We start from the raw sequence: 26,223 nt of genomic DNA on the forward strand, positions 1-26,223 counted from the left end.
TTTCTGGACACACATAAGCTACCAAAACTGAACCAAGAAGATGTAGAAAATCTGAACAGACCAATAACAATAAAGGAGATTGAAGCTATTATCAGAAGGCTCCCAACAAAGAAAAGCTCTCTAGGAGTTTTTTGATACAGTCTTTAGGCTTCTCTATATACTGTATCATGTCATCTGCAAATAGGGAAAGTTTGACTCCATCTTTTCCAATCTGGATTCCCTTTATTTCTTTCTCTTGCCTGATTGCTCTGGCTAGTACCTCCAGTACTATGTTAAATAGTAGTGGTGAGAGTGGGCATCCTTGTCTTGTTCCTGTTCTTAAGGGAAAGGCCCTCAGAATATACAAGGAACTCAAACAACTACACAGCAAAAAATAAATAAATAAAAAGAAATAAAAAATAACCCAGTTAAAAAATGGGAAAAGAAGTGTAAGAGACATTTTTAGAAGCAATACACACAAATAGCCAACAGGTACTTGAAAAAATGCACAACATCACTAATCATCAGAGAAATGCAAATAAAAACCACAATGAGATCTCTCATCCCAGTTAGACAGGTAATAATCAAAAAGACTGAGAATAACAAATTCTGGCAAGGATGTAGAGAAAGGGGAATACTTCTACTCTCTTGCTAGGGCTGTACATTACTACAGTCACTATGGAAAACAGTACAGAGTTTTCCCAAATAACTACAGATATATTTACCATACAATCTAGCAATCCCACTTCTAGGTATATACCCAAAGGAATGGAAATCAGGCTGTCGAAGGGATACCTGCACTCCTACATTCATTGCAGCTCTGTTCACAATAGCCAAGAATGGAACCAAACTAATGCCCATCGGCAGATGACTGAATAAGAAAAATGTGGTATATTTACACAATGGAAATCTACTCAGCCATAAAAAAATAATGAAATTCTGCCATTTGCAGCAACATGGATGAGCTTGGAGAAAATTATGCTGTGAAATAAGCCTGGCACAGGGGGAAAAATACTGCATGTCCTCACTCATAAGTGTTCTCATAAGAGAGAAAGAAGGAAGGAAAGACTGCAGTGGTGTGTTGAACTTGCAGAGGGAGAGAACACACCTACAGTTGCTGGGGCAGGGAGAGGGGCACTGGGGACAGATTTGGTGGGGACATGGGGAATAATTGCAATTTGAGGTGGTAGGCACGCTGACAACATTGTTTTGCTCACCACAACTTGGGCACAGGTATGGATGGTCAGCTCTTGCACCACAAAAATGTATAATCAATAAAAAAAAAAAAAGAAAACATTTTTCTTAATCTATAGCTTTAACATTTTGACTATCAAGTATCTGGGTTTGGATAACTTTTCATTTACCCTACTTAGAGCTTGTCAAGCTTCTTGGTTGTGCACTTTATGTTTTTCACCAAATTTGAGAATTACACCAGTCTTTAAGGCTTTCACCAATTTCCTGTAGACATAACCTCTCTGCTATGGAACAGAAGCTAGAGCAGCATGGGGTAGAGAAAACACAAACCAGCTTTCACTCATACTGTTTCTACAGAGAGGGAGCTGTAAGAGTTGGGAGGTAACAGGAACTGGTACTGCCACTGAGCTGCCACCACTGCCACATATAATCTTCTGCAGCATGGAGCTGGGGAAATAGAATCTGATAATATTTCCTGGCTTCCAATTTTACTTGAAATACCTCTTCTGCTACAGGGAGTAGAAGAAGTAAAAGCTGCCACTCAGCTTCTGAGCCCGCCGGAATAGGTCTTCTACAACCCAGACCTGTGTGGAAAGATGGGTGCAGTACCCAGCTCAAATGCCCCGGCCTCCCACTGGTCTAACCAAGTTTCCACATGTTTTGTTAAATAAATGCTTCTCAATTTGTCGTAAGTTCTTTGGTCGTCTCTAGAGACTGAATGATTGCCTTGCTCATTTGATCAAGTTTCTCACACCATTCTGGAAGTTGCACCTTAAAAAAAATATGTTTTTATCATTCACGTTATATCACATAGATTAAGAAAATGAGCATTTGCCCAATTGCATTGATATGAAATACTGCTTTTATTCTTGTGTCTATGCATGTAAAGACCTAGCTAAGACTAGTGAGGTCTACAAGGTTTGTGGAATTTTATGTCCATCTTTATCCAAGATTCATATTTTAATTTAAATCTGTTATTCTTTCTACTACAGCATACTGCCTTCTACAGATGGAATAAATACAAGCCTCCTTCTTTGTTCCAAAGAATACTGAGTAGATCAATTTAATTGTCATTAAATATTATTTAAATATGATTAAAGGAATAAAACTTCATAATTAAAGTAATCTTTGCAATTGCTTAAATAATTTACAGCACAGTATTTCTCAAGGCATGCTCCAAGGCTCATGAGAATCACAATCACCTATATATTTATTACAATGCAGAACCTTTGGCCCTACCAAAAAAAAGGTGAATCAAATAATTCTGAGCATGTACATACTAACAACCAACAACCTCAAGTAAATAAACTCTATCACTTGCATCTGTTTTCTTTAAGTCGATGTTGCTAATGTTACATAGAATGGTTAGAAATGTTATATAGGTATGTATAAACAAACACTAAATACATTTTAAGAGCTCAAACCATACTCAATTAATTAATTATACTGCAGTATTATATAAACACAAATGGAGAACTATCTAACATAAATTAAACACTTGCTACAATATGGAACTCTGAGAAGGCTCCCCAAAAATGTCATTATTACAGAAAGAACTACACTTGCTTTATATAAGTAGTCCTTGCTTATCTGATGATGACTCTACAGAAATTAGTGTCAGCCCTTTTTATGGATATATTTCTTTCCAAAGCACCAAACTTTGTGTAAATTTTTATTATCAGTAACCATTTGAATTAATCATAATCAACTAATCTTTAACAGGTAGTTTGTCAGTCTTTAAGAAGAAATTATTGTCAGGAACTGGGGTACTGGCATCTGAGATTTTACCCTACTTGCAAGCTAATTAATTAGTCTGCCAAAGTTTCATGGATGGCATTTGAAGATATGAGACTTCTGGGTCAGAGAGAAAGGATTTTATTACTCACAGTAGTAGCTGTATGTAGAGTGTCAGCAAATCAGTTCCTCAAACCTCAATTCTCACCTAGTCAGAGGCTGACTTTCACTCCCTCAGTTCTCATCCTGTTGAATGAGAGAAGCAAGGAGATGGAATGTGTCTGACTGCATCTCCATCCCCATACATCTTCATCCATTCCCTTTTTACATTATTATTCTCTCCCACTTTCTTCTTCTGCAGACTCTATGGTCCTTATTCATATTCTGTTGTTTTTTTTTTCTCTGTTTATTTTCTTCCTTCCCAGACATGAGCCTTCTCAACACCTATTAGCACATAGTGTGCTGATTAAGAGCAAAGATTCTGGAGCCAGATTACCTAGATTTAATCTTATTTTCTTAGCACTAACTAGATTGAGTAATTTGCTTGATTGCTTCATGCTTCAGTTTCCTCGTGTGTATAATGAGGAAAATATAGTTGCTACCTCATGGGGTACCATGAAGATTAAATGGGAAAATATTTATAAGATACTTAGAACACTGTCTTACACATAATGTGTCATATAAATACTTGCTAAATAAATAAACCTTTACAGAATATACCCCAAATGATTTAAAAAGGTTAAAATGTATAAATTTGGCATTTTTCCTTAAAATCAAATACCACATGTGTTCTTCACTAGACATATATATGCATGAATCTCCTACATTCTGGGACTTAGGTTAAACCGCTCTGCTTGAATATTCAACTCAATCTCATTAGACTACTGAATTAGGAAATAGCCTAGTAAATTCTTATAAACTAATTCCCTATAAATTCATTTTAGCACTATGTTACCTCCAATCAATCATTTTATTCAGTCTATGTAAGGAGGGAGAGGGATAGTAAATGAATCCATAAATAATTTTACCAGTCTTTATTGAATTGTTTTTACATCCTTTTATTGACTCTGCCAATAATCTAGGCAATGAAATACTAATACTATAATTAGAGAAACAAAGTGCATGGATAATTGGAAAAAAGTATACTCAATGTAAATAATTGTGAGTGATTCTTCAACTTTACGTCTTTTCAGCGTTCAAGGATTTATACCTTCTGGGAGAAGAAGAGTGCTTAAAATGCTGTATATCAGCAGAATCTCAAAAAAAAAAATCTTTACCAAGGATTTCTAGACTGATGAACGGTATAAGATGCCATGGAAAATATTTTAAATTAGTTTTTCTTTCTTTTTTTTTTGTGGCTGGCCAGCATGGGGATCCAAACCTTAGCATTATTGGTATAAGGCAGTGTTCTAACCAACTGAGCTAAGAAGCCAGCCCACAAAAGGCCAACAGTTATATGAAAAAATGCTCAGCACCACTAGTCATTAGAGAAATGCAAATCAAAACCACACTGAGATATCTCACTGCAGTTAGACTTGTCATTATTTAAAAAACCAAGAATAACAAATGCTGGTGAGAATGCAGGGGAAAAGGAACCCTTTACACTGTTGGTGGGATTGTAAATTAGCACAGCCTTCATGGAAAACAGTGTGGAGGTTTCTCAAACAGCTACAGATAGAGCTCCATATGATCCAGCAATCCCACTACTGGGTATGTATCCAAAGGAACGGAAATCATCATGTCAAAGCGATACCACCTGCACTCCCATGTTCACTGCAGTTCTATTTACAATAGTCAAAATATGGAACCAACCTAAGTGTCCACTGACAAATGACTGGATAAATAAAATGTGGTATATATATATATATATATATATACAGAATGGAATGCTACTCGACCATAAAAAAGAATGAAATTCTGCCATTTGCAACAAAATGGATGAGTCTGGAGAAAATTATGTTAAACCAAATAAGCCAGACAAAGAAACAGAAGTTCCACATGTTCTCACTCATAACTGGCTGCTAGGAATGAAAGAAGGGAGGGAGGGAGGGGGAAAGAGAGGGAAGAAATAAGGAAGGAATGAAGGAAAGAAAGAAGGAAAAGACACATCAATATGTTGAAATTTCAGAAGGAGAGAACAAACCTAAGGATACTAGAGATGGAGGGAGAGGAAGAGAGGGTGTTTGGGAAGTGATAAGTTGGGTAAAGGGCATAAGGAAATATCATGATTTGTAAGAATGAATATGCTAACAATAAATTTAAAAATTAATTTAAAAAAAGAATTGTAACAGGAGATGAAATGTGACTTTACCAGTACAATCCTGAAAACAAAACATAATCAAAGCAATGGCTACTAGGAGGTGGAAGTGGTCCACTCAAAACAAAAATGAGCCAGTCAGGAGCAAAGGGCACAGCAACAGTTTTGGGTGATCCTTCAGACATTTTGCTTGTTGACTTGCTGGAGAGCCAAAGAATAATAATGTATGCTTATTATGAGAGTGTTTTGAGAAAGCCAAAGCTTTAGCAGAAAAATGCCTGAGAAAGCTCCACCAGAGAGTCTTTCTCCACCATAACAATGTTCCTGCTCACTCATCTCATCAAACAAGGGCAATTTTGTGAGAGTTTCAATAGGAAATTAGTAGGCATTCACGTTGCAGTCCTAATTTGCTCTTTCTGACTTCTTTTTTTTTTCCTAATCTCAAAAATTATTTAAAGTTAATAATGTAAAAAAGTCTTCACTGATATGGTTAAATTCCCAGGACCCTCAGTTCTTTAGGGATGGACTAAATGGCTGATATTATTGCTTACAAAAGTGTCTTGAATTTGTTGGAGCTTAGGTTGAGAAATAAAGTTTTATTTTTTATGTTTATCTTTTAATTCCATTTTCCATGAATTTTTTAAAGTCCCTTCATACACTGAAAACTACAATATATTGTTGAAGAGAATTAAAGAAGGACTAAATAAATGGAAATATACATCATGTTTACATATCAAAAATCTCAATATTTCTAAAAATGCCAGTTTACCCCAAATTGATAGATTTAATGCAATCCCAATCAAACTTTTTTGATAGAAGCTCCTTCTTTTGTTTTATTTTTTAATTGATGTGTAATAATTGTACATATTTATGGGGTACAGAATAATATTTTGATACATATATACACTGATGATCAAAACAGTTTAATTATCATATCAATTACCACAAACATTTATCATTCTTTGTGATGAGAACATTTGAACTTCTGTCTTCTAGACATTTAAAAATATACAACAAATTATTGTTCATTATAGACATTTAGCACTCCTAAATTTATTTATTCTAAATAGAATACTAGCAATTATTCTTACCTAGCTGTAATTTTGTATCTTTTAACTAACCTCTCCTTATCCCACTACCCTCTAGTAACCTCAGTTTTACTCCCTACTCTATAAGCTTACTTCTTTTAGTTCTTACATACAAATGAGCACATGCAGTATTTATCTTTACGTGCCTGACTTATTTCACTTAACATAATGTCTTTCAGGCTCATTCATGTTGCTGCAAATAACATGACTTCATTCTTTCTTTGGATAAACAGTATTTCATTGTGTATATGTACCACATTTTCTTTTAAAAATTTTTTTATTGAAACAATTGATTTTACATGTATACACACACACATATATGTACAGCTTTAATATCAATACTTGTCTGAGTATCCAGGCTAACAAAAACTCATTAAGTTTCTAGTGTTTATCTATTAGTAAGATGCTCCCATTATTTAACAGTGCCTCTAGTCTCTGTGGTCACCTGGCCTTATCCTCCCACTTTTTAGACAGTAAGTGTGTTGACTTCATTTGACTAGTAAATATAATATTTGCCAGTTTCCCAGCAAAACATCTCATATACCCATCTATGTTTTACATATTTGCTTCATCTCTTCTAAGTCAAGTCTATTTCTCTGTGTTCTTTCCATTTTGCTAATGCCACTAACAACAATCAGTCAATGCTTCTAGTCATTTTCCCTGTTTGCCTTTTCTATTAATCAATTTTACTTAACCCTAGATGTTTGAAGCTATATTGTCTAAATTCCATTGACAAGATTTGTACCCAAAAATTTGCCTCAAAAAACTTCCACTCCATTAAACTAAGGATGAGTTAGCAGCCATCCCAGCACCAAAGTCTCAAAAGATCTTCCCTACTCAATGTTCTAGAGGAGAGTTGTATAATCATAAGATCACTGTAATAGATTTCAAGTGTACAATGACAATCAAACTCATTTACCCAATGTTTATTTAGCCAAATTTATTACCCGAGGTTATTTAATTTTAAGCAGAAATACCAAATAGGTAAAACAGCAGTTTGCACAGCAGCAGAATTACAGAGGCCTTGGATACACAGATACAACTTCCCAATTCTTGATCACTGAATGTAAACTAATATAAGTAAAATCAGATCAGCACAAAGAAGGTGCAGGTTCAAGGGTCTCTGAGCTTAAGTAGCTTGCTTGTCACCTAGGACCTAGAGGGATGTTTACCTTGCCTCCATTTTTCAGTACAGCTGCATTCCATAAAATACAGGTCATATAATAAACAATCTTGACAACTGGTGCAATATTCTTAGGAAATTTTCAGATCAGCACTCCATTCAGACCAATCCCAGAATTTATTCTGAATTGATGCATATCTCAAGCTGAACCTGCAAGATTGTCTAAATGTAGCTTCCTTAGGTGGCTCTCGAAGTGGAGGAAAAGACTACAATTCAACTGTTATCCCTTTCTTTCTGAGATAATATAATAAAATAGCTGGGATTTTTGTAGAGGATTCATAAAGCAAACGTACTTCACAGGGCCTGGTTTTCCAAAGCCTTGCAGTTTCACCTATTGACCTTGCAAAGGACAAGAAATTTTCCTCAGGCCATAAAGTCTCTGGTGTAACATAAAGATTTGTACCACAGCAAGGTTGCTGGCTCAAAGACAGACTAGTTACTGATTGATATGTATAGATACTGGGAAGCCCCTGTAGGGAGAAAGAATGTTTGCTAAGATCAAGCTTTTGTTGATAGGACCACTTAATTGCCTTAATAGAATGTCATCTGACTTGTTTCTCTGAACGTTACCAGCCTATATTGTTAAACTATAACCCCACCTATGTCTCTTCGTATAACTTCCTGGGGTGGAAAATAAATGCAGGAAGAGAACCCCAATTCGGGGTTAATTTCCCAAGGAAGGGTTGCCTCTCACTTGAGGGTTCTGGGGAAGTTAACCACTTTGGGGCTTCTCACTCCTCAGAAGAAATGGGCTTTGAGTAATCCTTTGCATCTCCAACACCCAGGGGAAGAGAGGTGACAAGTCCATGGGGGGCAAAGCAACAGATTTTGTTAAAAATTATCCTGATAAAATCATATATTACTTGTGCAATTATAAAGACAGCAAAAGAGTGTAAAAATAACACATATAGCTGTTTTATCAAATAAAACCATATACATGAAAAAATCTATTTATTTACATTTACATAAATAACAAAAATTATTTAGGATATTACTGTAAAAAGACCAATAATAAACTATATAAGTATGATTTTTTTTTAAAGAAAATAAAAATGTTAAGGAAACTAAGACTTAATTTACAGTGCTTGCAACATAATTCTCAAAGACTGTTAAGATGTTGCCAAAAATTACCAGCAAATACAGACAGTTTTTAAGAGTCAATAAGATTAATCATGTGGGATATTTTTAAAAGATATTTTGATATTGGGGACCTATTGGAATTAATCTCTCTCTCTCTCTTTTTTTTTTTTTTTTTTGGCTGCTGCCCAGTACAGGGAACCAATGCTGTGACTTCACAGTTGTAAGGCTGCGCTTTAACCAAGTGAGCTTTAACCACTGACCAGCACTGGAGTTAAACTTAAGACCATAAAAACAAGCTGATTTTGTCCAATAATGTGTATATGATAAACAGATTTATGTGATAAAAGATATTTATTATAGGCTATTAGATAAAACTTTTAGTATATATTTTGGGGAATTATTGACTTGCTAAAAGCTAAAGTGTTTTAAAAATACTCTAATAATAGGCATATTTTTATTCTTCAGCACCTTAAACTTAATTCTCATTTTGTATTACTATTTTACTTAAGAAAATAAGTTGGAAAAAAACCCCAGATTTCTCAAATAATATAATTGTTTTACTAAAAAAGAAGTTGAACAATCTACATCTATATAATAAATGTAAAATTACACCAATGAATTCTCAACCAATAGTTTACTTCCAGTTCAGAGACAAGATCACTTTTATATATATAGATTATATACAGATATATGTATATATATATATACACACACAGAATTCATTGACACAATTTTTCACTCACTCACTTGTTTATGTACTAAACCAGTTTCTTACCTCTGATCTAGTCTCCTTGCCTTCTGCCCAGTTGGCTCCTGCTAAAACTGATAGGAATAGTAATACAATCACAGGCTGATCTCTGAAATTGCTTTTTATTACACTCAAATATTACTAAACTCATAAATTGTTGAATATCATGCTACTTGCAATATTCCTGATAAAAGTAGTATGTGGAGCTGTAAATACAAGATGTGATTAATTTTGATGCTCCACTCTTTAATTCATGCCAAGTTCTATTTTTCTTCATAATATCCACCAATTATTTTTGTATGACTTTTTACTTTTTCTTAACCATTATTATGAAGATAATACCTTTCTTCTCTGGAATATATTTTACAAAAAAGCAGTTTTATTTTCATCTATCCACCAGAGTTACTGTGCATGGCAGAGAACCACAAAGCCTTGCTAATTTGAAGGCCCAAATGTTGGGCAAGGTTCACTCATGCAAGGAACTAACCATGTATGCCAGCCTCAATTAGAGGTATTTCTCAGTAAAATTACCAATTACAACTTGTAATTTTGGAAGTCCCTAGCAAATAGTTTACTTTCAAAATCTAAATGCTCAGACAAAACTGGAGCAGAGTGTTTTTAAACAAACTAGTTATGGGTAATGTTACCAAACTTTCACTGGACCCATACCAAGTAAACATAATACAAAGGCGGGTTCCCTTCACTCAGAGCCCAAAGGTTACCCTGACCACTAGCCCTCTGTTGAAACGACAGAGTAGTGGCTAATCTATACGACTTCGGATTTTTTTTTTTCAGCAAAATGTAAAGAAAAAAGAATTTGAAAATTGCCTGACAACTATTTATTTCTTAATTATTCTTTTCAAGGCACCTATAACCTCTTTGTTCCTCAGGCTGTAAATAAAAGGATTTAGCAGGGGAATTATTACTGTGTAAAATAAAGAATACATTTTGTCCTGATTTCCACCTGGTCCAGACCCAGGACGCACGTACATGAAAAAGAGTGTGCCATAGAACAAAGAGACAGAGAGCAGATGGGCACTGCACGTGGAGAAGGCTTTGCCTCTGCCCTGCTCAGACTTCTTTTCCAGGATGGCAAAGAGGACATAGGAGTAAGAGACGATGATAGTTATAAAAGTGAAGGCTTGTATAAAGGCTGAAAATATTAAAACTAAAAGCATATTAACCATGGGATCTGTGCATGAAATTTTGAACAGTTGTAAAATTTCACAGTAGAAATAATCAATGATATTGGACCTGCAGAAAGTTAATCTAACTAAAAAACCCAGATGAATCGCTGCATGCAGAACACCTATAAAATATGAAGCACCTATAAACTGAGTACAGAGCCTATTGGACATCACCACTGGATAAAGCAAAGGATTACATATGGCTACGTAGCGGTCATAGGCCATCACTACCAGGAGGAAACATTCTGTGGTTGCACTGGAACCAAAAAAGTAAAATTGGGCCATACAATCAAAGAGGGATATCACATGATTCTTTGATAAAAAATTGATAAGCATTTTGGGAGTCACCGAGGATGAAGACCAAGCATCTGCAAAGGCTAAACTGCCAAGGAACAAGTACATGGGGGTGTGAAGGTGAGGGTCCCTCCAGATGACAGCAATCAGTCCAAGGTTGCCCACCATGGTGATGAGGTAGACCACGAAGAACACCAGGAACAGAGGCAGCTGCAGCCCTGGACGATCTGTTAGTCCTGTGAGAACAAACTCAGTGACGAGAGTCTTATTTTCTTCTGCCATATCTGACCTGGCCAATCACTACAATGAAAAAATAAATGAAGAAACAGTCATAAAAGAATCATAAAAATAGTGACATTTTTCTGTGACTAACATATTTCCAAGAGGTGCCTTTCATTCTATTATTAGTTTCAAATTTTTACCTTCATTTGTCTATTTTTATATGCATTCAAAATTCTCTATAAAAAAGATTTAAATGATAATTCAGCTAAAGTGACATGTAAACTTAATGCAAGTCCTTTTCAATCTAACAAGGTTTTTTAGAACTACATACACTCATCTAAAATTTCATAGGAAAGAAAAATTTCCCATTTTCCCCAAGAAAAATATAAATGATAAAATAGTCAAAATATATTAATTGATATTAAATTAAAATATAAAGCAATAATAATAGAAATACTAAGATGTTGGGATAAGAATAGATGAAGGGACCAGAGCAGTAGAATAGAGAGCTCAGAAATAGATTCCAGCATATGCAGTAATGTGGCATAAGACGTATATATTATTTCAATCCAGTAGCAAAAGGATGATTGATTTAATGGAGGATGCTGTCACTGGTGGATATTTATCTAGAATTAAATCAGGTTAGGCTACTACTTCACGCCATAGATATTTTCTAGGAAATTTAGGAGACAATAACATATTATAAGGATTAGAGAAATCCTTATCCAAAAGAAGAAAGCCAGTATAAAAGCAGCTACTATATAATTTTAATGCATAGTAGAAGAGTATCTGACAGAGTCAAAGGTCATTTAATAGATTAAGAAATACACTTTACCATATATGTGAAAGATAGAGATTTAGGTCTATAATATAAAAATAACAATTATAAATAGATTTCAAAGGCAATCTAAAACAATAATGAGTAAAGGTGGTAAGTAATCAAGTTTACAGAAGAATAAATCAAAATGACTAATAAATGAAGTGAAATGATGCCCGAATTTTTATGCCATAAGTAGAGAGGGAAAGAGAGAGAGAGAGAGAGACCTCTCTTATCATGTATCACATTAACAGAAATTAAAAATGAATACAAATACCCACTGCAGACTGAGGTGAGAAAAGTGGTACTCTTGTATATTACTTGTGAAGATATTCGTTGCAACAGCCTTTTTGAAAAGCCCTTTTAAATAATTCCACATATACTTTTGATCCACCATTTTCTTTTATGTATATCCTAGAAATAAAAGTACTGCTACAAAAAGATAAATATACAAAGAATATCTAATGCAGTATTGTTCCAGGTGGCAAAGACCAGACACATTCACAGTAAAATGGTTGGATAAATCACTGCACATTAATATAATGGAATAAAATTCAGCAATGATAAAAAGAATGATACCAATTAAATTGGAAATTACCATAATGTATAGTTATCTGAGAAGAGTAAGACAAAGAGAAGGGTAAATTATATGATGTCATTCTTGTAAAACAAGCAATGCATTTTAAATCTCTCTTTTACATGGAGAAAAATGTGGGTAATAGACACTAAGTTTATAACACTGGTTTTTCTGGTATGGTAGTAGACGTAGGAATGAGGGAAGCAGAGAAGACGGCAAGAGGAATAAATCAAAATAAGAGTTCAACAAGAAAAGCAGCATATATATGCAATTATCCCTCGTACATACCACTACGTAATATATTTGTATGCATAATATAAATCTATATACAGATATAAAGGGGTGTGTGAAAGAATGGTCTCTAACATGTTAATAGTGCAGAAAAGAAACAAGATCAATGAAACCTGTTGTTGCCTTTTTAAGGAGATGTTCTGGCAGTAAAAATTTCAGTGTAAAATTAGGGGGGATTAATCTCTAAATGTTTGTGCCTAAATACCAGTTAAATACAGAAATAGCCATCAGAGAAATTAGCCTATTCTTTTGAATATCATCAAATGGGGAAGACTTTTGAGCACTGAGAGTAGATGTGAGTTTTTTTTAGTACTCCAAAGTTATCTGTAATCATATATGATAGAGCTTCAAATAGAACAACAGGGCTTTTAGGAGTTTTTTGTCTGTTTGCTTGTTTTCTTTTTTTGTAATTTCAGAAATGTTCATATTAAGTTTATTCCGGTATGCTTAATTTTTTGTCATGCAAACATTTAGTGTTTGCATGATGGAGATTGGTTTGTTTTCATGATTTATAAATAGTCTCTAAAAGAAACCCCAAAGAAGTTTTCTCATAAATATAGTTCCTTCTAGATTACCTTGAAAAGAAAAATAAATACATCGAAGTATACATATTATTATGGTATTTCCATGTATGAAAAAACATTTTCATAATTTTATAATCATACCTCGTGATCCTTAAGGAATAAAAAATTTTTTTACTATGAGAATATATTAGAAAAATTGAGTTTGTCTAATTTAAAACTATGAAGGCTATTTTTCTAAGAACTAAAGATCAGCATAAAGACAATGAGATGTTATTAATCTTCACTGAAAATAAATGAAGAATAAATGATTTTCAGAATTTTTACTTTTAATCATACACCTGCAGAAAGCCCTAGTATGTGCAACAGGAACCAAAAAATATTAATTAAAAATTAAGAAACATAAGAGACATTTTCCCTGAATAAACTACCCAATTTTCTCTATAAACTCAAATAACCAGATTATTGATATTCCTAATTTCAATTCTTACAATGTATAATTTACCCAAGAATTATTAAACATTGTGATTTTTTTTCAAGATTTATGTAATACACAAGGAGACAAAAGGGCTCTGTTAAAGTTGTCGTCAGTGACTTTAGCCCATATTCTTATGATTCCACGAAATTAAAGAATATTTGTTACACAGAGACACATAAACATTAAGCCAGAGTTTCCCATTCGGGAAAAATTACAACTAAGTGATATTTGAGCAGCATAGCTTATGTCTCAAGAAAATTTTTCATGACATAAAATAAATTCTGAATATGTTGAATTTTTAACATTATTACTTGCATTCTGCATTTTTCATTCGCAAATTAATCAAGGTTTATTTAAAAACTTCCCAACAATTGTGCTACCTCCACAGTAAAAATCCCAACTGAAATATACATGTTCAGATAGGCATTTGCTTTTGTCTGTACAGATTTGGGTTGCTAATTTTTTAAAAATCCTACCAGGATTTTAATTTCTGATTTAGATACTCTGTTATCTTACAGACATATTGCAAAGCTATAATGAAAATTATGAAAACCTCTGCACTCTCACCTAGTTTCTGTGAAACACTGGGAAAGTAGAAATGTACTGTTTTTCTGGAAGAAGCATAAAAGGCACAGAAATGAAGCAGTATTGTTTGTGTACCAATTTTCCTTGGCAATGCCAAACCTTAGGGCGATAGCATGTCTTTCTTCTATTTCTAAACCCATTCTTTAAAAAACTTTGAAATACTCTTAATACTTCTAAGGAATTCCCAGTAGGATAAAGTCAAAGTTGTTCTACAGTGCATTGAGAGCTAATCATCAAGTCATCCATATGCAACTGCTTACAAAAATTAAGGCTACACATTGTGTCCTTAGGGTTCACTGTAGGGGCTTGTTTATAAAATATCACCGAACAGAGTTTAGAGTAAGCTTGTTTTTCTTCCTCTTATTTCTCTTAATGGTTCCACAACTCAACTACCTAATTAACTTGATTTTCATTTGAAAATCCCAAAGGTACGATAGCGTTAACATGTCCACAGTAACATGGATGATCTTGGAGAAAATTATGTTAAGTGAAATAAGCCAGGCACCGAAAGAGAAATACATCATGTCTGCACTCATAAGTGGGAGTTAAGAAACAATGAAAGAAAGAAAGATCATAATAAAACATTGAACTTTCAGAAGGAGAGAACAGACCTATAGTTACCAGAGATGGGAAAGAGGGAAGGGAATGGGGGACAGGAAGTAATTGGGTAAGGGACGCAAAAAGTAATTACAATTTGGCATGATGGACATGCTAATAACATTGATTTGATCATCACATACTATACACAAATACTGATACTCAATTATGTACCCCATAAATACATATAAATAAAAATAATATTAATTAATTAATTAAATAAATAAACTGGAAACAACCCAAAAAATAAAAAATAAAAGGTTTAAGAGGCAATTCATTTTCCAATGTCCTTTTTGTTTGAAATAATGTGTCTTTATTGATAGAGTTATGAGGTAAAGGTCTTTGAAAGTTAGAGCAGGGACCATGCAACTGAAATTGTAAGGCCATCAATTTCTTTGTCTTGTGGTGTCTTTACTGTTCTGATGTTCTATCAAAACTTTCTACTAAATGTTGCAACTTCATCAAGGAGGTCTTTTTAAATCTCACTTATGTCTATGTAATAAATCACATATATATGGCATAGTCCATTAACAAAATGGACAAATAAAGCCACTTTGTTATTTTGACCATTTATACCAGGATGATGTTTAAATATCTTTTCCTAAGTGGACACAATCTTCTGCAGCAGATCCATCTCTTAGTTTCTTTGTTTACAAGAGTAGATTATGGTCCAATCTATTCTCATAGGAAAAACTTTACATATGGCCTCAATGAGTAATTGACTTATTTTTATAGCTTATTTATACCTTTCTTAGAGCCATACTTGGCAGGATCTTTAAAATATTTAAGGGAATCCTTCTAATCTGTTTCTTGAGTTTGTTTTTGAGCATTTCTGTGACTGAATACTATGTAGACAAATTAATATAAATCAAGGAGTACTGGGTTGTAAGAAAAAATATTTTAAATTTTGTTTGAATTTAGTTTGGTTCTTCTTAGGGTGTGGAAAGTCTTTCACAAGGACATGAAGTTTGTCTCATGACCAAGGCTTAAATTCTGCTGAGGCTGCTACCCCAAGTTCAACAGAAGGTCTTATCTTAAAGGACATTTTATGTTGAGGATGTTCAGGGGGGATCCAAAAGAGTTAGTTGACTCAAAATAATAAGGTAATGAAAGGTAGAGAAAAGTAAAGGGATTAATAGGCAGTTCTGTCATATCAGTTGAATCAGTCTGAATTTTATCCATTAGTTACTCTTTAATACACTGTAAGAAATCTTGTAATTTATTTTAGAGTCATTTTGTCTTTTAGAAGAAGCCTCTTAGTATCAATCAAAATCATTCCATTGTTTTTGAGAGGTTTTATATCCTCTGTTTGTTAAGGCACCTCTAAGATGAACTATTTTATCTAAATTAAAGGTTCTTCACAGTGGCTACTGCAATTCCAAGTTACCTTTAGAAAAGTTCATTCATATTTACAAAAGGCACAAGATCTCAATCTGTAATTCTTCAACATATAAGCTTCTAGAGTTTTAGAAGGAGGATTTTTGAGTAGTTTAGACTTGAGGGAACCCATTCTGGTCTTGTCTTTTCCTAAAACTCCCAGTAAGCTATGGGGAGTGTAGCCAAAGAAGATACTGTTCCAGAACGCAGGAAAACATGGATACTGAACTATTTTTAATACAAACGGGTGACTTACCCAAGTTTGCACAAATATAAACAAACAGAATAACACTATTGTGTATGACACATGGAGAATTTACATACAAAGGGAGCAGAGCTCAGATCCAAGAGAAACTCACTCTAAAACTGAGCAGTCAATGAAAAGCAGTGGGTGCAATGGGCTCTGTGGGTACCAGAACCTGTTTACACAAAGGCTTCAGGGTCCATAGGGAGAATATTCTTCAGATCCCACTTTTGACAGCCAAAATCAAAATCAAATTACTTAGAAAAGAAATTGGAAAGTTTATTGTCCTAGAGAACAGTAAGCACAGAACACCATCTGGGAGACTTCAAACTGAAAGTGGAAAGAAGTTCAAAGGTACATTGTTACAAGATGGATTATTAAGTAGAAATGAGGAAGTTGTTTAACCATTACAATAATTGATTATTATAATGGAGGTTTCCAGTAAAAGTGATTATCTTGTCCCAGTTTTGAAAGGTGGCTGAAGTTTTTTGATTGGAAGAGTCATTTAGAAGAACATTCTAAGTGAAGTTTTTCTGTATTCAAAAACAAGCTAAGTTAAGTTTTACTTACATGGTCTGCCCGGTTTGGTCTTGTCAGGGAATTTTCAGACCTGGTCTCCGTTTAATTTTATTTTCACACTTCTAAGACAAAGATTGCCTGCTTTTTAGCAAAGCATTAATTTGAAAGTTGTCTCCGAAGATATTGTTCAACAGTATGTAGAAAATTTATATAGTATTATATTTTGTATAATACTGCATTCTGCATTCTGCAAAGCAAATAGTGAAAAAAGCAAAAGTAGGCTTCTTTATTTAAGAAAAAAAAGATCATTTTAAGAGCAATTGGATGTTTCATAAGAAATAATTACCTGAGTTCAATAACAGCTACACAAGAGGAAACCAAATTACCTGAAAATACAGGGAATTCAGTAAATCACCTATATTAGCCCATTTCTGTTGCTTAAAACAAAATACTTGGAAATGGGTAATTTATAAAGAAAATGAAATTTATTCCCTTCAGTTTCCGAGGCTGGGAAGTCCAAGGTCCAAGGTGAAGTTCTTGATGCTGGTGACAGTGATGGCAGGGTATCACATTGTGAAAATGGCAGAGCAGAGAGATAGACCCATCATGCTGCTCTTTTAAAGCCCTCAGAACCATACCCCTTCAAGGTTCACACCATTATTAATCCATTCACTACTGCATGGTCCTACAATCCAATCACCTCTTCAAGTCCCCACCTTTCAATTAACACAATAGGATTTCCCCTCTCCTAACACAGTCACAGTGGGGATTAAGTTTTGGGGGACATTCAACCCAAGGCATCATCCAAGCAGAAAGTCACACACAACCAAAGTTCTCCCCTAAGTGGTACAACAGTGAATCTTGGGCGCCTCACAACAAATGGAAACTGAAAGAGGCTAAACTTCAAGGCCACCCTCTGCTAAACTATATAGCAGGCCATGCTTCTTCATAAATCCTATGTTACATTAATGAAGCTCACAATCCTTGGGTGGAGAATTCAACATTATAATGAGCTACATTCACCAAAGTTCAACTCTTCAGCCCCTGAAACTTAACTGATTAGTTTTAGATGGTTTCACCCTCCAGAGATGTCTTGTTGCTTTCTGGAACAGATGTTCTGCAAAATAACTTTTAAGAGAGGTTATTGCAGCAGTAGCAGCTTAACCCTTTCTTACTCCCTTATTTTGCCTACAAAATCACCCCTTGCAGGAGCAGGTTTCTTCGATGCTCTCAGATACTGCAAAATGTCTAGTTCCTGGCCATACAATGTGGTGATGGAGAGAAGACTCCAAAGCTAAACTTCAAGGGTCCCTGCCTACAAATTCTGTAGGAACAAATTCATTTTGATGTAGCTAGGACAAAAAGGAAAGTCAGAAATGATTCCTTTCCATTACCACAACTTAGATTCTAGACAAAGATCCTCTTTTCAGAGTCACCGTGATGGGCATTATAATGCCTCCTCCCCCAACAGATGTTCCCGTTCCAGTCCCTACACCCTTGGAATGTGTAAGATTGCCTGCCAAAAAGGATTTAATAGTTCAGATACAATTAAGGTTGCTAATCAGCTGATCATAAAATAGATTTTTTAGGATTTTCTGGCGGACCAGATGTAAGCACACTGGGCCTTAAAGTGGAAGAAGGAGGCTGAAGGGTCAGGAAAAAGGAAAATGTGACCACAAAACACAGGCACAGAGAGGTGCAACAGTGCTGGCTGTGAAGATAGACGTGCCCATAAGCCAAAGCCTGTGGGGGCCTTCTAGAAGCTGGAAAAGAAAAGAAAACAAATTCTCTCCTAGAGCCTACAGAAAGGAATGCAGTCCCACCAACACCTTGATTGTAGCCCAGTTAGATCCATGTCAGATTTCTGCACTCCAGGACTGTACCATAATATGTTTGTGGGGTTTTTGGGGTTTTTGTTTTGTTTTGTTTTTGTTTTGTCTTTTTCGTGACAGGCACTCAGCCAGTGAGTGCACCGGCCATTCCTATATAGGATCTGAACCCGCCATGGGAGCGTCTCGGCGCTCCCAGCGCCGCACTCTCCCGAGTGCGCCACGGGCTCAGCCCTGTTTGTGTTGTTTAAACCACCAAATTTTGGTAATTTGTGACAACGGCAACAGGAAACACACTATCCCATGCCAATCTAAATTGCTGTAGAGCTAGAGCTGGAGTCTGGAGCTTAGAGACCCCTCAAGTCCATTCACAAAGCCTTCACGTGCAGGTGTATGAGCTAGGTAACCAGCAAAAAGGTCCTTGGAGCCTTGGTTGAAGAAGGAATAGTCTTTATTCAGCCCACACAACACTATGAGCCAAGCAGTCTACAGGAGAAACTCAGAAACTCAACTGCTATGGGCAAAGTCCAAAGGAAAAACTGTAACTGAGCAGCTGCCAGCGCAGTAAACATGCTTATTGCTAGATGCTTGGAGGCCAGCGCTATTTCACAAACTGAACAACACACAATAGCTACAAAACTCAAAAGATACATTGGCGCACATGCGCACTAACTCCACCCACACACAACTTGTTTACAAGAAATGTTGAGGGAGCCTGACTGATTTATCCTATTTTCCCCACATTGCCTCTCCCCTTTCCAAATCCCCATCCTCTCTGGGGGGATGGAGGGGTGAGGGTTAAAACCCACATGTCCGATTCTTCCCGACCATTGCCATCTTCTCATTTTTCTCATAATCTACTCAGGACAGAATAGGTGGACTTTCCTCCCTATTGCTACTTCATCAAATCCAGCTGTTAACAAAGTGGCCAATTTAAGGTCCTCTTTCCATAAACACAAAGACCAGAAGTCAGTCCCCCAAACCTAGTGGCGGATATATCACAGAGGGGCATAAATAAATTTACAAAATCTCCTCTTAAGTTTCTCTTGCTGAAAAACCAAGTACTAGCTTTTTGTCACCACAGAAGCCATGAAAAGAAACACGGTAAAACAGGAAATTAAATTGTCATTGTTTAATATTGGCAAAAATATTGTTTCCATTGATGATGAAACGACCTGTAGCTGTTTTTCTTCAGGGGAATCTGTGAAGATGCAAGTCTGCTCAATATGAATCTGGCTGAGAAAAGCATATAGAACATAGTTCTCTACTCTGTAGGTCGCATCAACAATTAGTAGGGAATTTTCTTGAAATAATAAAGGTGACAGAGAAAGTTTACATATTCACATGTAGCAATCGTTACAGCTAAGACGAATTAGAAAGGTTTAGCACTGGGTTTGACTGGGCAGAGATGAAGACAAGAACTTCTCCTGAAATTCTGCAGTAGCAGGACGATCCGCTTAGAATGGAGCCCAGGCAGCAGAAGGCGCAGCTCAGGTGCAGTGAGAGAACTGGGTTCTACGGAAACTGACAGACCAAGAAACTGTGCCTGAGGCTCGTCTGCCACTTTGGGCTTTGAGTTCTATTCAGCAAATTTCTATTTCTTCAAATAAACAGATACAGAATTGTAGCTACACGGGGAGAATAAGTTCTAGTATTCTATAGCCGTGCTAGGTGTCTACAATTAAAAATAATTTGTTGTGTATTTTCAAATGGCTAGAAGAGAGAAATTCAACTGTTCTCATCATGAAGAATTCATAAATATTTGCAGTGATGGGTATGCTAATTAGCCTGATTTTATCATCAAAATATTACTCTGTACCCCATGAATATGTACATTATTTCATGCCAGTCAAAAAATCAAGTTTTTTAAAAAGCTGGGAATCGGAGGAATGTGTTATACACGTGGAGAAATCTTTTTCTTTATTTTACACATTCACCAGGTCGTATGCAAGAAAGCCAGGAAGCCAAAGATTAAATACACCCCAAATGACCAGACAGAAAACATACATAGTTTAGACACGAAAAAAATCAACTGAAATTATTCAACTGAGTTGAACAACATGCCTACTATTTCAGATACTTGTCAGTTCCAGAAAAAATATATTCAGTTGGTGTATGTGCAAAAGGAACAAGTTGTTCAGCAATATTGCCTGAAAAATGAAAAGGGAAAACTTTTGAAAGAACTCAGAAATTTTCTGATTATATTGCAGAAAAGCACGTCAAATTACTGTATGTTAATTGTTCAATTTGTGTATCTTTTAATAAACGCAATAGAAATATATTACTCTTCAAAATTACTTGTGAACCTCATAGAAAAAATTCATTTTAAATGCTTTAAGAGGATGTGTATTGTCATATTTGGTCTAACAATATTATTTTAATTTACATATTGTTTGGATAATTATACATATCTACTTAAGAGGAGGTTTAAAATACCCTTCTCGAGAATTATTTATGTGAGCATGAATACATTTTAACCAAAGGATTTACACATACTGAGTCTTCCTTTAAAAAAATATAAATTCAAAAGAGTTTCATAATATGTATATCTGGAAACACAAGAGTTCTTTCATGTTACAGACATCAATGTAGTGATTTCGGTCTCTGTTTCATCCTTGAGTATGGATTTAAAACAAGTAAGTGAGGTCTGTCCCTAAAGTGCTCATTAACTATTTTGATGGTGGTAACGGATATAGAAGACAAGCATATCTAGTTTAAATTTTTTATTCATTCATTTAAGAACACATTAGGTTCCTACTCTGTGCAAAACACAGGACCAGATATGATTTATTTAAACAGAGAGAATATGAAAAGAATCATGGAAGTTTTCCTGAAAAATATTTATTACTTTATCACTTTTCTCAGTGCACCTAAAACTTCCTTGTTTCTTAGGCTGTAAATAAAGGGGTTTAGCAGGGGAATTATAATCGTGTAGAACAGTGAATACATTTTATCCTGGTATTTATCTCGGCCAGACCCAGGACGTACATACATGAAGAAGAGCGTGCCATAGAACAAGGAGACAGAGAGCAGATGGGCACAGCATGTGGAGAAGGCTTTGCTTCTGCCTTTCTCAGGCTTCTTTTTCAGGATGGCATAGAGGACACGGGTATAAGAAACTATGATGGTCATAAAAGTAAAAGTTTGTATAAAAGCAGCAAAAATAAATACAACTAAAGCATTAACAGATGGATCAGTGCAAGAAATTGTAAACAGTGACAAGATTTCACAATAGAAATGATGTATTACATTATACCTACAGAAAGTTAATCTAAATAATAATCCTACATGAACAACAGGGTGTAGAAAACCAATTACATAGGACATACTTATCAACCAAGCGCTGAGTCTGTTGGACATCACCACTGGATAAAGTAAGGGGTTACATATGGCTACATAGCGGTCATAGGCCATCACTACCAGGAGGAAACATTCTGTGGTTGCACTGGAACCAAAAAAATAATATTGGGCCATGCATTCAGAGAGGGATATCATTTGACCTTTGTTTAAGATGTTGACAAGCATCCTGGGGGTTACAGAGGATGAAGAACAAGCATCTGCAAAGGCTAAACTGCCAAGGAACCAGTACATGGGGGTGTGAAGATGGGGGTCCTTCCAGATGAGAAAAATCAGTCCAAGGTTGCCCACCATGGTGATGACATAAATCAATAAGAACAGCAGGAATAGGGGAACCTGCAGCCCTGGACAATCTGTTAGTCCTTTTAGAACAAACTCTGTCACCATTGTCTCGTTTGTCTCTATCATATTCACTCAGACTGATCACTGCAATGAGAGAAGAGGGAAAGAAAAAAAATTGCCAACATTCATATAAAATGATACTGAATTGCAATGTCATATTCCTGTCTAGATGCTGCTTAATCAGCAGATATGAAGGTGTGGTATTTCTGTTTTCAAAAACATAAAAATATGAAATATTTTATAAATAATTTTGAGATATAAGGTTTTTAAAAAATATGTGATTATGTGAAATGTTAAGGAGGTGGCTGCAGACACTAATTTACCTTGTCCAATAACTTGTCAATCAGAAACACCTTAAATTAAATACATAAAAGTGAATATTTATACAGAATTAAGAATGAAAAATACATAATATATTTTATACTAAATCTCTTGAAGCAAGATAGATTCAAGTTCAGAAGTGTTTTCTCACTTTCTCAGGAATTCTTTCGTATCTTTTATACTGAATAAAAGTGAGATTAATTGATATTAATGCAAATATCTCTGGTATTAATGATATATGGAATTTCCTCCTCCTAAGATATTGAGTCAAGTAATAATACGGTGAGTTAAAATCCTATTTATGCTGTTTTCTATCCCTTACCAATATGTTACTACTTCTGCTTATCAAAACCACCACATTTCTAATAGACTATTAAAAAATTTTCCTCCATAAAACTGTATATGAAAAAAATCATTAATTCATTTAGTTAATAAATATTTACTTAGTACCTCCAAAGTTAAAACACTGTAATTCTTAGTTCAATCACACATAGAACATTTAACCCAGGTATTATAGGCATAATGCTAAAATAACGCCAATGTTGAGGGGAAAAAAGCACACATACAGACACCGATGGCTTGTTCGCAGATTTGAGATAGATCCAAGAGCTGTCATTAAACATGCCAATATAGGAAATTATCCAGTTAACTAAGAATATCTTTTAATATTTTAAAAACATAATTCTGAAGATATTGTAACAATTTTACTTTTTTCTGATATATTTGATATTGTTGGTGGGATTACCAAAGTCAAGTTGGAAGGAAACATTACAAAAGACACTACAATGGAGGGAACATCCAGTATTTTGAATATCTGGATTTAATTTAAATGTTAAAAATTATAAATTTTGTTTAAATAGCAAATCAAATGAGGAGAAAAGTTGAATCACAGAAATAGATAATGACTAACATAAAGATAGGCAAGGCCAAAAAAATCCCTGAGATAAAAACGTAACTATACATTCTATAAACCTGAGAAGTAAGTGAGAAGGCTAGATCCTATGCAACCTAGGAGGAAAAAAATCTAAGACAGTATCAGGAGAATGCATTGCTTTATGACAAATTATGCGTAATTCTGGACCCAAGATATTTTTAATGAACACAAATCCCCCACCTTGCTGATCTAAATCAGGAGCTACCCATGTAGAAACAGCAAGCCTAAGTATATAACTATTCAAGGAAATATTTACAAGTCTTGGGTTTACAACTCCTAGGCTGTACTAACAAGTTCAGCCAAATAGGTGTCTTACCAACACATATTTTTACTTTTATAACTTATTTTTATAACTTAATTACTCCACCATAAAAAAGAATGAAATTCTCCCATTTGCAACAACATGGATGAACCTGGAGAAACTTATGTTGAGTGAAATAAGCGAAGCACAGAGGGATAAATAGTGCATGTGCTCACTCATAAGTGGGAGCTAGGAGAGAAAGAAGGAAGGAAAGAAAGTCCACAGTGGTGCGTTGATAATGCAGAGGGAGGGAACATTCCTAGGGCTACAAAGTGGAGTGGAGAGGAGAGGGTAGGGGGATGGAGGTTGACAGATAATTGGGTGGGGACATGGGGTACAAAAGTAATTTATGGTAATGAGTATGCCCCCAGTATGAATCTGGCCTTCACATCATGGGCATGAGGGGTGACAATTAGCTTTGTATCTCATGAATATTTGTAATAAAAAAAATCTGTAAGAAAAATCATTGTTTGAACTAAAACAGTCACCAATCTGATTAGACTTTGCTAATGACTATACTCCCCCCAAGTCTGTGCTGCCTGGGATCAATTTTCTGAATTGATTAAACTAATATGGAAATTTTTTAAGAGATAGGGTTAGTGAAAAATTCATATCTGAAAATAATAATCTTGGAACAGTAAAAACATGTAGAAGGATTGGGATATTTTATATAGAAACGCACCTAGGGTTTTGTCCCTGAATAAAGAGGCTGTTCTGTGGAAAACAGTTCTTCTCCGTCTTTACTGGGACTAGAAAAAGAGAAAATCAGTTTGGGGTTTTTATTAGACACTAACATGCACTAACAGGCTTGCAGTAATCGTTGAGTAAGCACTCTGCTGTCAATCACCAAACGTACCGAATTATCCTTATTAAACATGCTGTGGAGGATAAAGTGCTGAAGCATGCCCACTGCAGATGTGGTGAACTCTGCGATTCTGCATTATTTCCAGAGAAGTGCTCTCTAAAACATGAACTAGATTGAGGAGGAAGGCATTGACTTCCCTCAGAAGCCCTACAATTCTCCTGCCCTCAATTACTGGAAAATCTTCCTGATTTTATGAGGTTTCAAAAGTAAAGGACAGAATGAATTTTACTTTTTAAAGACACTGATAAAATATTTAGTAGATTGGTTCTGCAACTCATTATCTTGACAAAAAAAAAAAAATGGAAACAAAAATGTAACAAAACTTGATAAGATTTCAGTCTCAATTCCAACTCTAAATTACCAGGAGATTATGCCTAACACTCTATGAACCTCGTTTTCATGTTCTCATTGGTAATCCTATGGACTTTCCAAAGTACATTTTTGCCCACAGTCTATGAGACTATGAATCGTTCTTGCTACTTAGTAGGCCGCATAGCATAAGGATAAGCATACAGACTCTATAACCCCGTCACATGAGTTCAGATCTTCATTCTACAAAAGTACTCGTATAGCTTTGTTTCCATAAAGATTCAGAGGAATTGAACAAAGTGTTTATTTAGCTTTTCTGTTCAGGACTGCTTTCTGTTCCATTTGGTAGGTAAGTGATCTGAAAAAAATTTCAGATATCATGACAGCTCATGAGAAACCTTTGGCACTGAAATAATATGCCTTTTCATGAAAAAAGTAATAATAAAATAAAGGATTGTATTCTCACCCAGTTCCTATAAGAAGATATAGAGATGCCACGAGATACAAATTTTCATGATGAACCCTTAAGGTACACAAACAAGATGTCAAAGGCAATTATTCCTTCCACATTAATTCTTCAAGAAACACAGTTAGAAGGGATTAATATTTATTTCTTCCCGTCTTCAAACCTGTTTGCAAAGTTAATACTGAGACTCCCTCAATGCCAACAAAAGATTCCCTGTAGGATAAAGTTGATCTACTGAGCATTGTAGACTAATGAACAAATCACTTCTAATAAGCCAATTGTAGCTATTATTTTTTCTTTGAAAAACATAAGCATTACAAGTTAATTATTTAAGAAATAAAAACGTGTATTACATTGATGTTTCACGTGGAACTGATTGTCATCTAAATTTTACTCGGACAAATAAGAAGCATACTTTACTACATAGAAAACATTTTTGATGAATATATGTATTATATATGAATATATGTATAATCATCTTTGTGACAATTATCCAATGTTCCCACAGCATTTGGTTGCTTCAGACC

The 26,223-nt window shown here is 35.0% G+C and overlaps 2 protein-coding genes across 2 annotated transcripts; both read right to left on the reverse strand.

Annotated features, from left to right (window-relative positions):
* Positions 1 to 10,102: 10,102 nt before the first annotated feature.
* On the reverse strand, positions 10,103 to 11,026 carry LOC134387427 (olfactory receptor 5AC1-like). Its single transcript, XM_063109903.1, has one exon. The coding sequence runs from the start codon at positions 11,024 to 11,026 to the stop codon at positions 10,103 to 10,105; it is 924 nt and encodes a 307-aa protein (XP_062965973.1).
* Positions 11,027 to 21,645: 10,619 nt separating this feature from the next.
* LOC134387438 (olfactory receptor 5AC1-like) lies at positions 21,646 to 22,566 on the reverse strand. Its single transcript, XM_063109908.1, has one exon. The coding sequence runs from the start codon at positions 22,564 to 22,566 to the stop codon at positions 21,646 to 21,648; it is 921 nt and encodes a 306-aa protein (XP_062965978.1).
* Positions 22,567 to 26,223: the final 3,657 nt, after the last annotated feature.

The sequence above is a fragment of the Cynocephalus volans genome, chromosome 1, assembly GCF_027409185.1.
Source record: "Cynocephalus volans isolate mCynVol1 chromosome 1, mCynVol1.pri, whole genome shotgun sequence".
NCBI classification, from domain to species: Eukaryota; Metazoa; Chordata; class Mammalia; order Dermoptera; family Cynocephalidae; genus Cynocephalus; species Cynocephalus volans.